This window comes from Tachyglossus aculeatus, chromosome 17 (assembly GCF_015852505.1).
Source record: "Tachyglossus aculeatus isolate mTacAcu1 chromosome 17, mTacAcu1.pri, whole genome shotgun sequence".
In the NCBI taxonomy this organism is placed as follows: Eukaryota; Metazoa; Chordata; class Mammalia; order Monotremata; family Tachyglossidae; genus Tachyglossus; species Tachyglossus aculeatus.
The window spans coordinates 28549951-28562637 of NC_052082.1; the positions used below are offsets into that span (position 1 = coordinate 28549951).

A 12687-nucleotide genomic window follows, 5' to 3' on the forward strand; every position below is an offset into this window, starting at 1 on the left:
ATGTCAACATTTGCCAACTGGTGAAAATACTATACTGAAAGTACTGGCACATTGTTTTCTGACCAGTATCCCCAAAATCTTAAAATACTAAGTAATCAAATGGTAAGGGTGATAGAAAATAAATTCACTTACTATCAAAATTTCCACAAAATAAAATTAGCATTTCTATTTTATGCTCAACAAAGTTAAAATGAATTTGAGCAGTCTGGGTGTGTGACATACAAAGTCAAATTGCTGGGCTGTGCCTTCGACTGCATACTATCAATTTTCATTTTTTCCTGTGAAAGTAGAATGCTTAGAATGGTTTATTCTTGGAAAACTTACTGTAAGCTAATTGGTCATTTTGAGAATCATTTAATTACTACTCTTATTGCACTTTATTTCCTTTGAAAACCAATTAATTAAATGCTTTCGCTTTGTAACGTTCATAGGCGCCTCTGTGTTTTTGGTCCCCATTCCATTCAACATAATTGCTATGCTGAAAATTGTAGCTCTATTTACTTGAAAAAGTCAGTCAAACTACTAATTTGAGGTCATGTACATAATTCAAATGATAATAATATTTCCCTAAATCACAAGTCCACTCATTATCTGTCACATTTTCATTTTTTTGGAGCTAATGACTCTCTGGGCCAATTTGCAGCCATATGGGAAGAGAAACCCACTTTTGACCTTTTGAACAGGGGCAGAACACTTCTCACTTAAAAATAAACTATACGAATAAATCTTAGCATCATTTCATCACACTAGCTTGATATTAAAGAAGAGGCAACTGAGACCACTGTCACAGTACCCGAGGCCCCAGAGGTCATTGTCAAAGTACCCTGGGCCCCAAAGTCCACATTTGTCTGAACAATTCTCTCTGTATTGGCTCTGTGGTTCACTTCTCTTTGCAAGTGTAGAACTGACCAGAACAAAGAACAGAGTTTAAACTTGCCAGAGGATAAATGTTACAGAAGTATGAACTGCGGGAACAATTTTATGACACCCCACATTTATGACTACCATTCATTTGCTCACATTCATTTGCTCCACAAAATATTAATTAAACCATAACTTTAGTTCACTAAATTAAATTAAAAATCAACTAAGAACATAAGGTTAGAAATTGAGGAGTACGTCTAACTCAAGGCTATCTGCACTTAAAATAGATGAAAATAGGGAAGCCACTATCCAGTCCTTAATATTTGAAATTTAACATTGAGAGAAAAAATAAAAATAAAACTAGCTGCACATCAGTATCAAAGTTTAAGTTTTGCTCTCATACAACTTATAATAGCAGCTTATTGCTCGTTGTTTTTCAACAGCCTACAACTAATATGGGCAAAGGTTATTCAATTCATACCTGTGCTACAAAAACAAAACAAAATGAAAAACCTAGTCTTTCTAATTTGGTAAAACAAATGCTAAAACATGGCTCTTCATAGAAGTACCCTGAAACAGTATGTAGGACACTGAGTACCAGAAGAGGAATAAATAACACTTTGTTCTTATTTTATGATTTCCAGTTTTAAGTTTTACAATTTAATAGAACTGATGAGTATTTACTCTGCAACACCAGCATTTAAAAATTACATTTCATGACCAACTGCTTCTTTGATTGTATAGGTGAAACTTGCAGACTTCTTGGTGCAGTATTTTGTGCACTTTAAGATTGGTGCAATAGTAATCGTGCTATACAAAGAATGATAGTAGTAATAGTATATAGTAAGGGCTTAAGAAAAGGTTGGGATCCAAATTAAGCAATATGCATTAGTGTCTCATAGTTAATTTCAAAAGTTTCAGACTATTGGAGAAATTAACTTCACGATTTAAAATTTTCTCTGAAAGTTTCCATTTTCTCTTTGGGAGTAACCTTTGTATTTTTCATTATTCCAATCACTTTTTTTATACACTTTTTTATTGGAAGTCATTGTAAGGATGATCCCATCTTCCCAATACAGTTGAATCCTCATTCATATCAGGCATTTCAGGAACACTGTAGATTTAGGAATTCAGGTCTGTTCATTCATTCTTTTCATTCTAAAAGTATATCCAGTATGAACCTGGCATAATCATGTTCATTTTTTTCCCTCTGTGAATCGTGCATTTGATATAGAGGAAGTAGGTGAAGATGGAATAACTAGATTTCACAAGTTTGGCATGTGGCCATTCAAGCCTTCTTAAGGGTGTTCCAAGACTGGAGCCACTTCTATTCTAGGCTTACTGAGGAAGGTTAAAAGAACCTGAACTTCTCAGAAGCAGGCAACTGGGATCACTGTCCTGAACCATGCACACTATAGGGCTCCAAACCTTTTCTCAAATGAAACTCCATTCAGCTGCCTCAGTTCAATGCAGATGGGGAGGGAATGATTGTGCACTAAAGGGAAGTGCACAATAGTGAAGCAGGGGAGTGGAGGCCTAGGAGTTAAAGGACCTGGGTTTTAATCCTGGCTCCTTCGGCAAGTCACTTAATTTCTCTGTGCCTGTGCCTCCTCATCTGCAATACCTGTTCTCCCTCCCCATTAGACCGTGAGGGAGCCACATGTGAGAACTGATTAACTTGTTATCTACCCCACTTTTTAGTACAGGGCTTGGCACATAGTAAGCTTGACAGAGATTATCATCATTATCATTACTTACTACAGCCCAAGTCACTAGCACTTCCTTGATCTCCCAAGACATTACCCCAGGGAGAGCAGCTCTCCAGAATTCTGATTGCTAGGAAGTGCAAGAGCCTAAAGGATACCTGGCTGTCGACAACTTTGCCTGAATGGATGGGGAGACACCCATAGAGTGTCATCTGAGGAAAGGGACAGGAAAACTAAATATGGAACATCTGCCCTTTAAATTTCTTTCCTCAATGAACTGATTGCTGCACTGTGCTAATTACCTTTGATCCCCCCAACCTTCATGATTGAAAGGGGCAAGATTTACAGATGATATCTGAGGACTAACTCTTCTTTTTCCCCCTTCAGGTAAGTGACTACCATTCATTTGCTCACAATTCAAGTAGTTATTGTCAATTTACTGGTAGGTGGATGCTGCATCTTTGTGTCAGAAAGCCTTGTAAATAAAGTGTTCTTTACAAAACTGATGTTTATACATAAGGCCAATGTAGATGATCGGGAGGACCTACAAAGGCTGACTATACCACATTTCCCTATAGATTTAGACTATTTCTGTTAAACATTTCATACTCCAATGTAAAAATTAGCAGCCAATCCAGTAGCCAAATATTACACTAAGTAGTTTGCAGTCATAAATACTGAAAACATTTCAATAGCAACCAATGCTCTCATCAAAACTGTGGAAGACGGTTTTACATTGTCAAAAATATGAAAATAATGGAAAATTGAGAACTCAGTAAACAATACCGGGCATGAAATCCTAAGAATATTGAGACCATGTGCACACTACTTACCCTGCTCCACATATTATAATGATGCCATTAAAGAAAATTGTATTGCAAATAAGGATATATCACTAATAAACATATCAGTTAGTTTGTAGATGTGACAATTCGCTACTAAACATATCAGTGCCATAGTCAATTACAAAACCGCCCAGAACAATATGCTCTCCCTTAATCGTGACAGTTTATCATCTTTTTATAATTTGAAATGAATAAATTATGCCTATTGTGAATTATTCCTATTTGCACCTAACCACAAGAAGTACGTGCATGTATTTATTAGTAATAATAACAATGGTATTTGTTAAGCACTTACTATGCGCCAAGCACTGTCCTAAACGCTGGGGTAGGTACAAGGTAGTCAGATTGTCCCACGTGGGGCTCACAGTCTTAATCTCCATTTTTCAGATGAGGTAACTGAGGCACAGAGAAGCTAAGTGACCTGCCCAGAGTCACACAGCTTATGTGTGACAGAGCCGGGATTAGAACCCACGACCTCTTACTCCCACGCCCGTGTTCTGTCCACTAGGTCCTGCTGCTCCCCAAATATATTATATGTGAGTGCGTGTTTGTGTTCTATTTAATTTGGGCAAGGCGTTTGGATCTTCAAGTAATCATTACTTCATTCCTCGTATTTGAAATAGTTTTCAAGTGTTTATTCATAAAGTATTTGAAAAAAAATACATGTGCTGGGATACATGAGACACCAGAAGCCCCATTTTACAGTGATTGTGGGTTTATGGTAATCATCATTTCCTGTTGCCCAAGGGAGTAAAAGTCACCATATGTGTGTATATATATATATATATACATACACATACTAATGTATATATACACATATATATTTATATATGTATATGTATATATATGTATATGATTGTACAGTCCATCATTTGGTCTTCCGAGGTGCCAATATACACATGGAGCTGTACAAGTGCAATTGCAATTATCTAAACAATCAGAAATTGACTACGACAGTAGTCAGATCATTTGATCTCAATTGACTAACGGAACAAACCTGCTTTTCCTGTTATAATCAACAATTTCCACACATCCCTCACTAGTTAGTCCAACTAGCTGTCCTAATAGTAGATGGTTTCTAATGCCTTGGAAAAAGAAATCTGGTGATCTTTTATAGGACTGAATTTTGTGGATTGGATTGTCCTGTAAGATTTGGTCATAATTATTGGCAAATTTAGAGACAGAAGATGCCCTCCTGATACCATTTCCACTATAGAATGCACCCAACATAGTGCAACACCTCTGAGCAGATCATAGACTAAGAGAGTGAAGGAAAGAGAAAGGCTAATGTTCATATAAAAATAGGTGCTACGATAAAATATTTTTGTTTTATATTTCATCAATAAGTTATTTTGACTAACCGGTCGTGGATCATATAGCTTTGCACTCTTTAATGATCTGTCCGCATCTATACTGATCCATTTAAAGATCGTAATTTTTTTTAATTCAAAAGTCCAGAAAGCATACAAACACATCCTTAAAAAAAAGGAAATTTTGTATTAAAGTCGGGGTGTGCTAATCTCTCCATAAAAGCCATTTAGACCCACCCATGGCTTAAAAAGTTGGGGGCGTGGAGGCGGGGGAAGGGAGATGAGAGAAGGGAGGGAGTGATGGGAAGCTGAGAAGTGAAAGGAGAGAGAGCAAAGGGAAAAGAGGAGAATCTGTGCGCTGTCAGTTTCCAATCAAATAAGCACTCCCAACCGCGGCAACAAACTCCATTTTTATGTCACCTGCACGAACCTATCTCCATAGACCACGCTCCTTCCCCCAACACTCACAAGAAGAGCCAACGTTGTGCCCAATTTACACCATAGTTTCCTACTCGTAAAAATAAAATGAAATTGCACACCCTTTCAGTATCATTCACCGAAGCTGAAAATCCTGTGCCAAGGCACTTCACCCTAAACGTTGAAACAACACAATCAATCAGATGGGTTTGTCATGTGTTTGCTTTTTTGTTGGTTGGTCGGTCGGTCGGTTGGTCGGTTTTAAATACAAACGCTCTATCGGAGTTTGTCTGTTTTCAAAACTGACTAAATGTGGTCTGTTTTTCCAGTACTTCGAGGTAGTCCGGCTCAACGTTCAGTTTTGCTTTTAATTCCAGATACTCGTTCCTGTTGGGTTCCACATAGACAGTACTCGGGGGGTTGAAGAGCACAGTTTCCCGTAGCCTGCTCTCCCCCATGGCCCCAGGGTGCAAGTACTGTTGGGGGCGCCTAAGGTCATAGTTGGGGGAGAAGGTGTAGGCAGCGGGGCCACAGGGGAACTTGGGATATTCCGGGAGGTTATTGCCAGGGGTGGTGGTGGCGGTGGTGGAGGAGGAGTGTTTATCGGGCTCCAAAATGCCTCTGTAAAAACGATCGGCATCTTGCACGGGGGTCAACAGCTCCTCCCGTGGCTCGATGGTGCTGACGCTATAGGCCGGGGTGCGCAAGTGATGGCTTTCCCGCCTCTCCTCCTCCCCATGCTGGGCCTGCAACTGGGGCTGCGACTGCTGCTGCTGCTGTTGCTGCTGCTGCTGCTGCTGTTGCTGCTGCTGCTGTTGCAGCTGCAGGTGATGGTTACCGCTGCTGTAGGTGACCTTGAGTTCATGCAAGTCTTTGTAATCCTCCACCGAGTTGCCCTCCCGGGAACGGTAGATGGGGTTTTTACACATGTGGCCCAGGGGGTGGGGGATGTATTCGTACACGTGGCCGGCCGGGGTCTTCACCTTGGGGAGGGCGGGGCCCCGGGGATGGGGATGCGAGTGGTGGTGGTGGTGGTGGTGGTGGTGATGGTGGCCGCCGCCACCGCTGTACACGCTGTACTGCATATTGAAGGAGCTCACATCCGAGTTGTTGGCACTGGTGTGGTCGCTCTGGCTCTTCTTCCTCCTCTTCATCACCAGCACGAACAGGCCGGCGGCCACGAAGACCGACATGATGAAGACCAGCAGGAGGCTGAGTATCAGCACCGAAAGGGGCACCGAGGAGGAGGAGGGGCCGCCACCGTCGCCGTCGCCTTCGGCCGTGGCCCCGGTGCCATTGGGGGGCCCGGTGGGGGAGGGGGCCGGGGTGGACCGGACGGGGGCCTGCGCGGAGGAGGGGGCCGGAGTCGAGACCGCCGCATCGGAGTAGTCGGGACACAGGAGGTCCGACTTGATGGACAGCATGCTGGTCTCGGCAAACTTCTGGGGGGCCCTGCAGATGACCTCGTCGACCAGGACCCCCACTTTGAGACGCTCCACCCAGAGCTTCATGCCCACCACGTCGCAGGTGCAATCCCACGGGTTGTCGTGGAGGTCGATCTGGACCAGGGACGAAAGCTGGTCCAGCAGGCCACTGACGGGCAGGAAGGGGAAGCGGTTGCTTCTCAGGCTCAACCTGAAGAGGGTCACCCCGGAGAAGACCCCGGCGGGCAAGGACTGCAGGAAGTTGTTGTTCAGAAACAAGAGCTGCAGGTTGGGAACGGGGTCAAAGGTTCCCGGCTGGACCTCCCGGATGAGGTTGTTCTGGAGGAAGAGGTACTGCAGGCTCCGCAGGCCGTAGAACAGCTCCGGACCCAGCCGCTCGATCAGGTTCCCGTTCAGGTAGAGGCGCCGCAGGCTGGCGAGGTCCCCGAAGGCACGGTCCTGAATCACAGAAATGCGGTTGTTCCCCAGGTGCAGCAGGTCCAGCCCAGTGGCCTCCAGGAAGTCGGCCCTGCGCACCACGGCGATGTAGTTCTCCGTCAGGTACATCTTCTTGGGGTTGTAGGGCTTGGGTCGCAGCTCGGCGATGCTCTCGATCTCTCGCTCCTGGCAGTTGACGTTGAGACCCAGGTCGGAGATCTGCAGGTTGCAGGAGCAGGCGGTGGGACACTCCAAAGGCACCGGAGATTTGGTCTGGTAGGCGATGCTGGGGCCGTAGTTGCTGTAGCCCGGGTCCCTGGAAGCCTGGCGCGACGTGGGGCGGGCCCGGGGCTTGTTAGGCTGGCGCGTCCCCTTGGGCGGCCTCGGGGGCGGCTTGTAAACGGCGGAGGAGGAGGTGGCCACGGAGTTGACCGAGGCCGGGGTGGTGTGGGAGTAGCCCGTCGTGCTCAGCGGAGCCTGCGGCCTCATTTCGTAGTCCGAGATGAGTTTCCGCGGGCAGAGCTCCTGCTTCGAGACCTCGTCCAGGTCCCGCCCGTGGAGCCGGAAGGGGGTCTCGCAAACCACGTCCCCCACCAGCGCGGAGTACGAGATGCTGTCCAGCCAATCTTTCAGGGAGATCAACTCACAGGAACAGTTCCAGGGGTTTTCTTCCAGCTGCAGCTCCACCACTTTATCCATGTGCTGCAGCAGGCCCCCGTAGGGTAGCAGCTTGAGGCGGTTGCCCCTCAAATCCAGATGCGTTAAGGGCACAAAACGGAAAAGGTTGTTGGGTAAACTCGACAGGAGGTTGTCATTGAGGATCAGTACCTGAAGCAACTGCAGTTTGCCGAACGCGTTGGGTTCAACGGCACTGATGTAATTGTAATCGACCTGTAGATACTCCAGACTCTCCAATCCAAGGAAGGTGTCATCACGGAGCAGTTCCAGCTTATTGTTGTTCAGGTGCAGTCTCCTCAAGCCCCGAAGTCCATGAAAGGCCCCCGTCTCGATGTCCTGGATGACATTGCTCCCCAGGTGCAGGATAGAGGCTCCGGTGTAGTTGAGAAACTCGTTGGGATAGAGCCGGTTCAGAAGATTTCCAGACAGCAAGAGGTGGTAGGCCGGAAACCGCGGAGGGCTGATCTCAGAGAGGCTGATAATCCCCCTGTTTTCACAGCTCACCGTTAAGATGCCATCCTTCTCCTCGCAAGGACACGCGTTGTCACAGATTTCCCCATAGTAATCGATGGTTTCTGCCCACGAAAGGACGAGAGACGTTAAAGCAAATGCTAGGGTCTGCAGGATCCAGATATGCATTTTTCTGTTGAGGTCCTGTTCCAGGGTTACCGCGGAGCAGCAAGCGTACATTTTACCTCCTGTACGGGAAAGAAAATAGATAAAAGAACATAATATATGACAAATATAGAGGCATAAATAGATACATAGATTTCGGTTACCGGGAGTTTCGGTGTGTTGTCTGCCAAAGTCTGGAAGGAGGTGGTGGTGTCCGGGGGGGAGGAAAAAAAAGGTAAAACGTCGCCTTATCGGAATTCCCGGGCTTTGTAAAACTAGATGGCATTTACTGTTATTAAAAGATTATGAATTAATGGATTCAATGACACGAAATGCCCTCGGGGCTGGTTCCTGTTGAAGACTCTATCACGTTTTCGTTTCTTTGGCTCATTTTTTCTTTGAAGATCACCCCATAAATATACATAAAATGGCTGTCAGTTCATTTTCACGGTTCTAATTTAAAAGAAGAGAAGCACCATTTTCTGAGGTTTCCCACCTTACTTCTTCCTTAGCTCCCTTTCAGAACCTCTCCGGTGAACAGCGCACGGTTGAAGCGCTTTTCCGCTTTCCAGAGAAGCCCGGTTTACTGCAATTTAATTGTTAGGGGAAGTGTGTGTGTGTTTGTGTGTGTGTGTGTGTGTGTGTGTGTGCGTGCCTAGGGGGTGGGAGGGAGGCAGAGAGAGCAAAGACTACTCCAACGAGGTTTAAGAATGAACGCTAATGCAGCAAAGGAACCCGGAGATTCCCTCCCATCATCTCTTCTCCTGTTCCGCTCCGCGGTAGAAAAATAACTATATTGTTCAACTTCTCCACCGACACGCCAACCTTTTAATCGTCGGTTGAGAACCACGTAGCCGTTCTCGTCTGCAATTTCGTCTCAGTCCTGTCCCCAGATTCGGGTCTTCAAACCTCTGCCAGAGTTACACACGGTGGATTGTGGAGATGTCCAAGAGAAGCCTTCCCCCCCGCAATCCTCGCACCCCTCCGGTCGCACGGAGTTAAAGGCAACAGTTCTGGGCCCTCCCCGGGAATCCGCCCGAACTGGAAAAGCCCACTATGCTCGCCGCGGCCTCAGCCGTATCTGACATAGCGTTTATTTCCAGTGTTTTGTAAAATCAACGGAATAAAGGCGGACAGACCTAAGAGGGTCTCGGGCAAACATCTCATCGTCGACACTGAACGGTGGAGTTACTGATTTAGAAGTGCCGATGGCCGACAGCGTTCATCCTCTAAGGTAGAACCGAGAAAATCCAAAAAGAGAAAGAAAGGAAGAAAAAAAGCTACCGGTCACCCGCAGCGGTGATTTATCATCCACATTGCCTATGGCCGAAACAAATCCGTGATTCTGGGTGGGTTGTTGTGGTTTTTTTTTCCTCCTTGCTGTCTTTCTGTCTCCTTGAAGCTTTATCCGAGTTTCTGCCGGCGGTTGTCAGAAATACTAATAAGGGATAAGTAAGGGAGTGGGATGGGTATACGTGGGGGGCCCGGGGGGGAGGGAAATAACTCATCTCAGCTCTTGGAAGAGGATGCCTTTTCTTGGGCCATCCTCGACGCCGCTTTAATCCACACCACCAAAGTCAGGCGTGGAGCAACGCGCCCACAGGCCACAGCTCATTCCTGCCAGGGGGTTCCGACTGACCCTGGGTTCAAATCTGCCAACCGAGAGGGAGAGCAGGGAGGCCGTCCTCTCTCTCGGGGCAATCTTCTGGATTTGACAAGAGCTCTGCCCAGCTACAGCCACGAACGGAGCGGTGGGTCCAAGCAGACATTCAGAGAAACACGCGGGCGGACTCTCTTTCAAGTACCACAGTCACCAGATCGTTATCACGGCAGGCACTCGGTTTCACTGCATAATGGCAGCTCCAAAGATCCCATTTAAAACCCGACATTTACCTTGCAAATGCTTTTCTTGATTCGATCAAATCCGTGCATTCACCGGGGGTTGTTCGCTCCCTCCTCTCCCCGTCTCCTCCTCTGTCCCCCTCCCACCAGTTCCCCACCCCCACTCGGAAAAAAAAAAGGAAGAAAAAAGCGTCCATTGCGAAATGTGCCCGGCCAACGTTAAACTCCCGGTCGTTTGCAACTTTAATTCCGTGGTGAATAGTGAGAGGACTAGGGAATCGCAGCCCCCACCCCCACCCCCTCCCACCCCTCCCCCAAAGGAGACAGGCCGGCAAATCGAGAAATAAAGTTGGCTGTGACCAAGGTGGTTCCGATCCCGAGTGGGAAACGCACCTTGGGCTTAAAGATCTCCGTATGGGCCGAGGGGGGTCCTCGCAAGGCTTCAGGCCGCATTTGTTTTCCCCCAAGAGTCGAGACCCTGGATTACCGCACTGCAAATCCCGGACCCCGCGGCGGGATGGGGATGGGAATGGGGATGGAGATGGGGGGGAGGGGAATGGGGAGGGGAATGGGAATGGAGATGGGGGAGAGGGGAATGGGGAGGGGAATGGAGATGGGGTGGGGATGGGGATGGGAATGGGACGGGGGGTGGGGATGGGGTGGGGAGGGGAATGGGAATGGGGATGGGGGTGGAGATGGGGATGGGGTGGGAATAGAGATGGGGTTGGGGATGGGATGGGGATGGGGTGGAGATGGGGATGGGGGTGGAGATGGGGATGGGGTGGGAATAGGGATGGGGTTAGGGATGGGGGTGGAGATGGGGATGGGGGTAGGAATAGGGATGGAGTTGGGGATGGGGTTGGAGATGGGGATGGGGGTGGGAATAGGGATGGGGTTGGGGATGGGGGTGGGGATGGGGATGGGGATGGGGGTGGGAATAGGGATGGGGTTGGGGATGGGGGTGGGGATGGGGATGGGGATGGGGTGGGAATAGGGATGGGGTTGTAGACGGGAGTGGGGATGGGGTGGGGATAGGGGGCTCGATCGTCCCAGCCCCCAGCCTTCCCGAGACGGAGGCGGGCGAGCAGCCCCCTCCCACCAAACGGAGGGCAAAGGAGGGAAGGAGGGGGCGGTGGGAGCGGGGAGGGGAGGAACACCGCCCACCCCCGGCCCCCCGCCCGCACCCCCGAATAAGGAGGAGTAAAGTAAAGGCCGGACGGACGGACGGCTGGATGGATGGATAGATAGGTAGACTTACTGAGCTCACGTCGGTGGGAGGTGCGGGGCGGGGCGGGGCCCCACCATCGCGGCCGTCCGGGCCGCGGGCACAGAGACCCCCGGCCTGCAGAGACCCCCGGCCTGGCCAGCCGGGGACCGGGGGGACCGTGGGGGGGGGGACCCGGGGACGGGGGGGAGGGAGGGACCCCGGGGAGGGACGGGAGGAGGGACCCCGGGGAGGGACGGGGGGACCCCGGGGGAGGGACCCGGACACTCGGGAGGGAACGGCGGGGCGAGGGGGAGGCGGAGGCGGAGGGGGAGGCGGAGGCGGAGGGCGAGGGGGGGCCCGAGCCGGGGACAAACTCAGAGGGGAAGCGGGGAGGGCGGAGGGCGGAGGGGGAGAGGGAGAGGGAGAGGGAGAGAGACGGAGGGAGGGAGGGAAGGAGGGAGGGAGGGGCGGGCGAGCCGGGAGAAGGAGCGAAGGAGGGGGGCGGACAGAGGGCAGGGAGCCGCACAGACTCGGCCTTGGGCTGACGCCACCGTCAGCTTCACAAGGCAACACACACACGGACGCACGCACGCACACCCACAGGCACACGCTGACTGACACACAGACACGCACAGACTGACACACAGACCGACACGCAGACACTCTCACGGGCACAGCCACACGGACAGCCTGACACACACACACACACACAAGGACACACTGACACCCCCCCAGAGACGCACACTCACACTGACACACTCCCACGGGCACACTGACACACACACACGGACATAGACACATTGACACACACACACTCAGAGACACACACAGACCCACACTGACACACACAGACACTCTCACGGACGCAGTCAGGCGGACAGCCTCACACACACACACACACATAAGGACACACTGACACCCCCCCACACTCACACTGACACACTCACACGGGCACACTGACACACACACACACTCAGAGACACACACACACAGACACACACTCAGACACAGACACAGACACACACACACACACAGACAGAGTCACTCACCCAGCCGGCGAGCGCCGTGAGGGTGCGGATCCCGGGTGCGGGTCCCGCCGGGCGGCCTCGGCGCCGTCTCCTCCCACTCTCCATGCAGCGGGGCTCGGGACCTCGGGGCTCGGGACCTCGGGACCTCGGGGCTCGGGACCTCGGGACCTCGGGGCTCGGGGCTCAGCCCGCTGGCCCGGGCCAACGCCGCCGGCTCGGCCTCGTCCGACTCCTCCGCCGGACCCAGGGATTTCCTTTCCTCCACCCGCTTTCCCGTCTTCTTTGTTTTCTTTTTTTTTTTCCTCTCGGCCTT

At 49.8% G+C, this 12687-nt stretch overlaps 1 protein-coding gene across 5 annotated transcripts; it reads right to left on the reverse strand.

Moving 5' to 3' along the window:
- Positions 1–4279: 4279 nt before the first annotated feature.
- SLITRK5 (SLIT and NTRK like family member 5) lies at positions 4280–12480 on the reverse strand. Of its 5 annotated transcripts, none has more exons than XM_038759910.1 (2): positions 12396–12480; positions 4280–8380 (listed from the first exon to the last, which is right to left on the reverse strand). In XM_038759910.1, exon 2 carries the CDS (start codon positions 8370–8372, stop codon positions 5439–5441), a length of 2934 nt encoding a protein of 977 aa, XP_038615838.1. In that variant the 5' UTR covers positions 8373–8380; positions 12396–12480; the 3' UTR covers positions 4280–5438. The 5 variants fall into 5 exon arrangements, with proteins under 5 accessions (XP_038615838.1, XP_038615835.1, XP_038615837.1 ...); XM_038759907.1 differs by lacking the exon at positions 12396–12480 and adding an exon at positions 10533–10603; XM_038759909.1 differs by lacking the exon at positions 12396–12480 and adding an exon at positions 10191–10212.
- Between the last annotated feature and the right edge of the window lie 207 nt (positions 12481–12687).